The following is a 9,529-nucleotide window of genomic DNA, read 5'->3' as shown; positions in this document are numbered from 1 at the left end:
CTGAATTTTCAAACTGGTCTCCTTGTACTATGTAGTCATTCTTGCCCCTACAGTCCTTCTCCCCACAGTAGCAGAACGATCCTTCCACACCATCAGTCAGATCCCATGACTGATCCCATCTGCTGTTTAAAGAACCACCCATGCCAGCAGGTCTCCAACGTTACTGGGAATCTTCACTCCACGGTGTAAGTGCTCTGCTTACCCCTATACACCCCTCCCACCCCTCATCCCCTCTCCCAACCCTCTCCCTTCGCCTACCCGCCTCTGCCTCCCCTGCCCCTCTCCACCTACCATATTTGAGCCCCACTTGCCTTATATATGTGCTCCTGCCCTGTTTACACTTCCTGCAAACACTCTTTCCCACAATTCTTTACTTGGTTTGCTCCTTTTTAATCATTCATGGTGAGTTCTTTGCTGACCACAAAATTTGAAGCAATCTGCTAGTGATAGCTATATTTTGCCTTCACTTTAATTCTTCTTTGTTTTTATAAAAGTCTTTGTATATTTCAGGACTCCTCTGACTGGCATGTTATCCATAGTAAGGCAGGAGCCACTGTCTCTCTGGTAGTTATAGTCAGTACTCACTGAATATGTGAAACGAATAAATGAATGAGTTCTCGGTACCAAATCAGAGGCAGGCTGGTAAAGAGGTTAAGATCGCAAACTCTAAAATCAGAATTGCCAGGTTTAAACTTTACCTCTGACCCTTTCAAAGAAACTCATTCCTTTATCAATAAAATGGGTATAATAATAACAATCTCACAGATCCGTTTAGGTTTAAATGAGATAATGCACAGCTATTAATATCTTGATTTCATCTTTATTTTATGTTTTTGTTTACATCTAAACAGTATGAGGGCAAGAAAAGTTTTGGAAGCATCATTTTTCATTTTATTCCTTAGTTTACACCAGTGAGATGAAACCAGGAAACCACACGTTCAGTGTCTCTGAATTCGTCCTCTTGGGCCTGTCTGAGCACCAGGAACAGCAGCCTCTTCTCTTTGGCATCTTCCTGAGCATGTACCTGATCACCGTGGTGGGGAACATTACCATCAGCCTGGCCATCGTCTCTGACCCTCACCTCCACACCCCCATGTACTTCTTCCTGGCCCACTTCTCCCTCACTGACTTGGGTTTATCATCTACCACGGTCCCCAGGATGTTGGTGAACATCCAGGCTCACAGGCATACCATCACCTATGCTGGATGCCTGTCTCAGATCTATTTCTTCCTGTGGTTCATTGGTCTAGATGTTTTCCTCCTGGCAGTGATGGCATATGACCGGCTGGTAGCCATCTGCCACCCTCTTCACTACACCTTGGTCATGAGTCCCAGATGCTGTACCCTGCTAGTAGTCGTGTCCCTAATCCTTGCTCAGGCTTACTCTCTAACCCACACCCTTCTCCTGGCTCACATATCCTTCTGCACTGACAACGTCATCCCCCACTTCTTTTATGAATTTCTGCCCCTGTTGAAGCTCTCTTGTTCTGATACTTATGCCAACAGGTGTGTGTTGACATACTGGGGAGGGACATTAACCATCATGATCCCCTTGCTGATTTTCATTTCCTATGCCCGCATCATGGCTGCCGTAGTGCACATCCCATCAGTGAGTGAAAAGTGGAAAACCTTCTCCACCTGCAGCTCCCACCTCTCAGCAATTTGCTTGTTCTATGTGTCTGCTATTGGGGTGTACTTCATTCCCTCCTCTGCGGATTCAGCCAGCAAGGACAGGATTGCAGCAGTGATGTATGCCGTGGTGACTCCCATGCTGAACCCATTCATCTACAGCCTGAGAAACAGAGACATGAAGAGTGCCTTGAAGAGACTCCTGAGCAGAAGGGCACTGCAGTCTCCATGAGGTCAAAGACATCATTTGGGGGAATTCAGGGGAAATCAACTTACAAGTTAGCTTGGTGCCTCCATCCAAACTCTGTATCTGCCACTTGCCAGCTTTCCAACCCAGGACAGATTAAATAACCTCGGTGAAACAAAATTTCCTCACTCACAAAAGAAGGTAATAAAAAACTCTCTATCATGCAGGGTTCCTGGAAATGTTAGAATAAAAAAATGTGGGTGTATGTAAATTCATATTTTATGGTAAACTCCTAGGAAAGTTTGTTATTATGTGCATCACCATTTGAGATTTTTTCATTTTTATTTTATAATGGAGCACAGCTGATTTACAATATTGTATTCGTTTCAGGTATACAGCTAAGTGATTCCGTTATACAGATACATATATCTCTTCTTTTTCAAATTCTTTTCCCATTTAGGTGATTACAGAATATTGAGTAGAGTTTCCTGTATTATACAGTAGGTCCTTGTTAGTTATCTATTTTAAATGGGTGTGTGTGCTCAGTTGCTCAGCCATGTTCGAATCTTTGCGACCCTATGGACTGTAGTCTGACAGGCTCCTCCATCCATGGCATTTTCCCGACAAGAATACTGGAGTGGGTTGCCCTTCCTTCTATAGGGATCTGCCCAACCCAGGGATAGAACCCGCATCTCCTGCATCTCATCTCCTGCATTGGCAGGTGGATTCTTTGTATATATCAATCTCAAAGTACTCTGTGTTGTGTAAATTTATTTAGATCTTCGCTATTTTCAGCAATAGACAACATGCGACTTTGAGGAAAATAGTGTACAGAAGAGAAAGCAAAGGTTCAAACACGCTAAATTATTTACCTGAAATAATTATTACCACAGGAAGTAAGTGGCAGAGTCAGAATTTGAACCGAGATATCTGATTCCAAAATGCATACACTTGGTTCAATGGACGTGAAATATACATATTCTTCTCAATTACTAGCTTTCTCTCTCTCTCTCTTTTTTTTTTTTTTTGCTTCCTTCACATTGTTCACATGCACAGTTCCAATCAACAACTTCTCCCAATACAAATAAATGATTTGAAAACAAGGTAAAGCAAATAAAAAGCTGGAGAATGAGAGTGTGAAACAAGCCCAAAGATTCTCTCTCTTCAGGGGTGCACACCCTCTGCTTGAGCATAAGCCCTTACTTAAATATCCTGCAATGACACATGATCAGAGAGAAGGGAACTTGGGACCACATTGTTTGAGACTCACCAAGTTTCTTTCATGAAACCATCATCTTTCTTCAACAATATGGCAACAGTCCAGGTTAGAGGTGCTTTAAAAAGTAACTGTATCAATTTCACTAGTGCATCCCCCCCAGGAATGCTGCTAAGAATATATTCTAACAATCTGCAGAGGATTTTTTAATAAAATGTAGGAGGAAGTACTCTTGCCTGGAAACTCCCATGGACGGAGGAGCCTCGCAGGCTGCATGGGGTCGCGAAGAGTCAGACACGACTGAGCGACTTCACTTTTCACTTTTATGCATTGGAGAAGGCAATGGCAACCTACTCCAGTGTTCTTGCCTGGAGAATCCCAGGGATGGCAGAGCCTAGTGGGCTGCTGTCTATGGGGTCGCACAGAGTTGGACACGACTGAAGTGACTTAGTAGCAGCAGCAGCAGCAGAAAGAAGTTTGGAAACTATACAGCACTCTGTATTTCTTCCCCACATAACTGAGATTCTACTGAGATCTCACTGATAAACTCAGATTTTTAAAATAGTTTTTTAAGTGAAAGTAAAACTTACATTAGTATCAGAAATACTTGGGTTTATAAATTAGATTTACTGTTCACTGTCTGTGTGACTTTCAACAAATTCTCAACATCTCTGAGTCTGCTTCTAAATATAACATGAATAGAAGGAGATCCAACCAGTCAGTTGATCTCAGAAGGAGATCAATCCCGGGTGTTCATTGGAAGGACTGATGTTGAAGCTGAAACTCCAATACTTTAGCCACCTCATGTGACGAGTTGACTCACTGGAAAAGACCCTGATGCTGGGAAGGCTTGGGGGCGGGAGGAGAAGGGGACGACAGAGAATGAGATGGCTGGATGGCATCACCGACTCTGTGGACATGAGTTTGAGTGAACTCCGGGAGTTGGTGATGGACAGGGAGGCCTGGCGTGCTATGATTCATGGGGTCGCGGAGAGTTGGACACGCCTGAGCGACTGAACTGAACTGAACTGAACAGTAACTATCATCGAAGGCTGCTGTGAAAATTCATATTAATGATAACACATAAAATGTTTATCACAGTGGTACGAATAATCTGCAAATTCTGTGTAAAATACAAATAATCCCGAATTTTCACTTCTTTTTTCTCTTTTCTTCTCTCCTTCCCAAATCCTCTTCCCTTCCACCTCCTGTCAGAGAGAAGCTTGACATTTGCCACTGTAAATGCACAACTAATATGTCCACCCTAATTTTTTCCTAGTGAGTGAATCTCTGGTACCAGGAAATTGCCTCCAAGTTTAAAAAGATATTGGGGATGTGTCTCAATCCTAAGGCTCTATAATGACCCTGGACCACCTTCTCCTTGAATGGTGCATGCAATTATAATTCTCTGCTACTCTCCATGCTTTCTACTGATGCCAATCAGGGTTACAATAAAGTGGCAAATCCCTGACTTTTCTTGCTGCCTGCAGTCTAGACAAACGTTGATTTCACCACCCTTTCTTTCTTTTTAGTGTTTGAGGATCAATTGAATCATAAAGCAGACACTAACGAAGGAACTAATGGCCAGGAGCCATCTAAGTGGCAGTTCCCAGTCCGCATACATTATCAAGTTGACATCAAGAGAATGATTGGAGATCCTGGGATCAGGAACATTAGATTTTCATGTTGCCTCATATATAGAGCAATAGATTTTCATCTTTTCTTGATATTAGTCTGTATCTTTTCAGATATTTCTCCTGCCTTGAAAACTTCTATTTTTTGTTTTGCAATGATCTACCCTCACTTCAAGGCCCATTACAAATGTTTCCTGCTGGGTGAAATCCTCCTGGATTCACCCACCCAGAGGGAATTATTAATTTACTCACGTATGTAACCACACACTTTTGGAAACTTTTCTGTAAAGTGATTGTAAATAGGTGTTTATATTTAGCTTTTTTAGGTCCATGAGTTTAGTTGCTTGAGGATAGATAGTATGTCTTAAATGCAGTAATTAAAAGAGTGTGGAACTGGTAAATGAATCAACAAATAGGCAAGTGAACAGAACAAAATAGAATAGAGTACTCAAATAAAAATTTAGAGTATATACAGATAGAACTTCCATGCTGGTACAAAGATGCATTGTTTTAATAAGTGTCCTAGAATAAGTGAATTGCCATTTGTCATACAGGTACTAGGAAGAAATATGGTAAACTCCTCTTTAACATCAGTATTGAGAATAACTTTCATTCAAAATCAAGAGGTAATAAAAATTGGATAAATTTGATCATATTAAAACTTAAAACTCTTCATGACAAAGAAACCCTGTAAACAAAGTAAAAGAGAGTTGACAAACTGAAAAAATATAATATTTACAATGTATGTCACAAATAAAGAAAAACTACACTTAAACTGAGAGAGAAAAACATACCAACTCTATTCACTTCCTGATATGATGTAATAAGGAGACAATTATACTTTTGTGATATGTCAAACTGGTATCAGCTCGGTCTAATCATGAAGAAACATGTGGCAACTCCAAATGAGGGACAAAATTCTACAACATAATTGTCCAGTATTCTTCATATATATCAAGAACATAAAAAACAAAAGAAATATTAAAGGAAATTTGACAATGAAGTATAGTGTGTGATCCTGGATTGGCTCCTAGCTTATAAAGGACTTTATTGGGACAAGAAGCAAAATTTGAAAAAAAGTCTACTGATTATTTAATAGAAGTTTATAAATATTAATGCCTTGATTTTGATAAATATATTATACTAATTGGGAAAACTGGTTATCAGATATATAAGAATATTATTCACTATTTTGCACTATTCTGAGAGTCTAAAATTATTTCATAATCAAGTGCAAAATAAGTAAACACAGAAAAATTTTAACAAATAATAAATAATGAAATATGTTCAGTTCAGTTCAGTCACTCAGTCGTGTCTGACTTTTTGCGACCCCATGAATCGCAGCACACCAGGCCTCCCTGTCCATCACCAACTCCCAGAGTTCACTCAAACTCATGTGCATTGAGTCTGTGATGCCATCCAGCCATCTCATTCTTTGTCGTCCCCTTCTCCTCCTGCCCCCAATCCCTCCCAGCATCAGGGTCTTTTCCAATGAGTCAACTCTTTCCATGAGGTGGCCAAAGTATTGGAGTTTCAGCCTCAGCATCAGTCTTTCCAATGAATATCCAGGACTAATCTCATTTAGGATGGACTGGTTGGATCTCCTTGTAGTCCAAGGGACTCTCAAGAGTCTTCTCCAACACCACAGTTCAAAAGCATCAATTCTTCGGTGCTCAGCTTTCTTCTGGAGAAGGCAGTGGCACCCCATTCCAGTGCTCTTGCCTGGAAAATCCCATGGACGGAGGAGCCTGGTAGGCTGCAGTCCATGAGGTCGCTAAGAGTCAGACACGACTGAGCGACTTCACTTTCACTGTTCACTTTAATGCATTAGAGAAGGAAATGGCAACCCACTCTAGTGTTCTTGCCTGGAGAATCCCAGGGATGTAGGAGGCCGTCTATGGGGTCACACAAAGTCAGACACGACTGAAGTGACTTAGCAGCAGCAGCAGCTTTCTTCACAGTCCAACTCTCACATCCATACATGACCACTGGAAAAACCATAGCCTTGACGAGACGGACCTTTGTTGGCAAGATAATGTCTCTGTTTTTTAATATGTTATCTTGGTTGGTCATAACTTTCCTTCCAAGGAGTGTCTTTTAATTTTATGGCTGCAATCACCATCTGCAGTGATCTTGGAGCCCAAAAAATAAAGTCTGACATTGTTTCCACTGTTTCCTCATCTATTTGCCATGAAGTGATGGGACCAGACGCCATGATCTTAGTTTTCTGAATGTTTAGCTTTAGGCCAACTTTTTCACACTTCTCTTCACTTTCATCAAGAGGCTTTTAGGAACCCATAAATTAACCACCATACTTCTGAAAAGAAATCATGAGTCAAAAAATAAAAAGGCAGATAAGATAATATTTTAAGTTGCAAGATGTAGAAAAGACAACATATCAATGTTGACCAGCTTCACATAAAGCAATGCTTAAAGGGAAATTGATCACTTTAAATACTTAAATTGAAAGGGAATAAAAACATCAACAAAAAGGAACAAAACGTTCTACCTTAGAAAAATATAAAAGTCAAGATAAAAGATACCAGAAGTAAGTAGAAGGAAGATATAATAAAAATAAATGCAGAAGTACTGAAACACAGTATTGTAAGAGATAGAGACAATAAAAAGAAACAATTTGATTCTTTGAAAAATCAGCAAAACTGATAAACAGCTACCAGATAGTAAGGAAAAATGAGAGAAAGCCAGTTGAAAATATCATAGAAGAAAGAAGAATTCTCACTGATCAGTGGTGGTAAACTTTATAAGGACAAAATTGTCCAGTTGGATGAAATAGACAAAATCTTTGGAAAAGAATATTTGAGTCACTTGCTATACAATAGAAATCAAGCACAACTTTTAAACCAACTATACTTCAATAATTTTAAAAAATGCCAAAGGTAAGTCTGATGATTGTGAATTTAGTTCACTTTTGCTCCCTTTTCTAGAAATACTAATGAAAGACAAGAATTGACAGCATGGACAGCTAGCCACTAAAGGCATGATATAAAGGTGAAATGACTCCACATAAGCATTTAAAGAAACCAGCCAAAGCACAGCATGCACTGGAAAATCATATCCACTCCTGTCCTGAATCCAGGGTTCTGACGGGATAGATTAGACTAGTGGAGCAATATTTGCCACCCCAAAGTGTCTCTTTGACTTGTCCATTAGTTCAAGTTGACAACAATTAAGGCCTAAAAGACTCAGGAAGAACCTCAACCTTTCCCAGAACTCCCTAAAAGAAGGTAGACAGAGGGCCCGTTCCAGGAGGGAGGGGAGCCATCCCCATAGATCACTCCAGTGTGAACTAGTGGTGGTAGACACAGAGGAACCTAACAAAGTCTGTGAAAACCTCTCTCTGTGCCCAGAGTTTATAAGACAGCACTTGTCATTCAGGAAACACACTGATGATTCACACTGTAGGATTTGGGGGTTTAAGTGAATGATTTTGAGATCACTTCTCTCAAAACATAAGTAAATATGGTAGGGAAAGGTATTGCTTTACAAACATATGAGTTCTACAGAGTGAAGCTGCAAAATATGGCTTTAGGATTAAAGTCCCTGAGAAGAGAGTGTGTGAATTCCCAAAAGCCTGCTCAGCGCCACCTTCATATCCTTGTTCCTGAGGCTGTAAATGAAGGGGTTCAGCATCGGTGTCACCACAGTGTAAAACACAGCCGAAAGCCTGTCCTCACCCCCAGAATGTGATGAGGGAGGACACAGGTAGACTCCGATTGCCATGCCATAGAACAAGAAGACCACTGTAAGGTGGGACCCACAGGTGGAGAAGGCCTTTTGCCTGCCAGAGGCAGATGGGACCCTGAGGATGCTGGAGATGATACGTGCGTATGACAGGATGATCAGGGAGAGAGGACCAGTCAGTATCATGGAGCCCACAGCGAACAGGGCTACCTGGTTGATGCTGGTGTCTGAGCAGGAGAGCTGCAGCAGAGGGACCACGTCACAGAAGAAGTGATGGATAGTGTTGTCTGCACAGAAAGAAAGTCTGGCCATGAGCAGGGTGTGCAAGAGGGCAGCGAGGCTGGTGAGAACCCAGCATGCTGCCAGAAGGAGCATGCACACAAGAGGACTCATGAGCGTGGAGTAGTGAAGGGGCCGGCAGATGGTCACGTAGCGGTCATAGGCCATCACCCCCAAGAGGAAGTCATCCAGTGCCCCGAATGTCATGAACAAGTGCATCTGGGCCAAACACCCCCCATAGGATATGGTCTGACTGTGAGTCTGAATGTTCACCAGCATCTTGGGAACCGTGGTGGAAGAAAAGCCGGCATCAGCCAAAGAGAGGTTGGCCAGGAAGAAGTACATGGGGGTGTGGAGGTGGGGGTCAGAGCTGATGGCCAGGATGATGAGCACATTTCCTAGCAGGGTGAGCAGGTACAAGGCCAGGAAGATGCCAAATAGGAGAGGCTGCTGCTCTGGCCTCTCAGAAAGGCCCAAGAGGAGGAATTCAGTGGCACTGGACTGATTGTTCTGGTCCATGCCACCACGCTTTCTGAAGGGAGAGAAGGCATAGATGTCAGAGATTGTACAAAAGGTGGTAATTCAAACACACTTTGAAAGAAGCCCCCCCACCCCCGTCGTCCAGTTCATACATGCGCACATCCAAGTGCTGGGTCTTCCCACGTGGTACCTATTGTTCCCCAGTCATCCCACCGGGGAAGGAACAGCCAGAGACAGGGATTTAATGCAAAAGCAGGGTGATATGAACTAGCTGAAAAGCTAAGTCCAGGTTATGATCATCCCTCCGAAATATTCACTAAGATCCACGATCCTTGGCTTCCAAGTCCTTGGCTCATCTAATTCACAAGCAGTAAGAGCTGCCACCTTGAACCCTAAGCATGC

General features: G+C 42.0%; 2 protein-coding genes across 2 annotated transcripts; one reads left to right on the top strand and one right to left on the bottom strand.

Moving 5' to 3' along the window:
• The first annotated feature begins 916 nt into the window (after positions 1 to 916).
• On the top strand, positions 917 to 1,861 carry LOC129539993 (olfactory receptor 1G1-like). The gene has a single exon (XM_055401177.2). It carries the CDS (start codon positions 917 to 919, stop codon positions 1,859 to 1,861), a length of 945 nt encoding a protein of 314 aa, XP_055257152.2.
• A 6,357-nt stretch (positions 1,862 to 8,218) lies between these two features.
• On the bottom strand, positions 8,219 to 9,166 carry LOC129539226 (olfactory receptor 1N2-like). The gene has a single exon (XM_055399623.2). It carries the CDS (start codon positions 9,164 to 9,166, stop codon positions 8,219 to 8,221), a length of 948 nt encoding a protein of 315 aa, XP_055255598.2.
• Positions 9,167 to 9,529: the final 363 nt, after the last annotated feature.

Source organism: Moschus berezovskii, chromosome 11 (assembly GCF_049115385.1).
Source record: "Moschus berezovskii isolate FMDL1 chromosome 11, NW_MosBer_1.0, whole genome shotgun sequence".
In the NCBI taxonomy this organism is placed as follows: Eukaryota; Metazoa; Chordata; class Mammalia; order Artiodactyla; family Moschidae; genus Moschus; species Moschus berezovskii.
The sequence above is the reverse complement of the archived record's forward strand: the minus strand, read 5'-3'. Positions and strand labels throughout refer to the sequence as shown.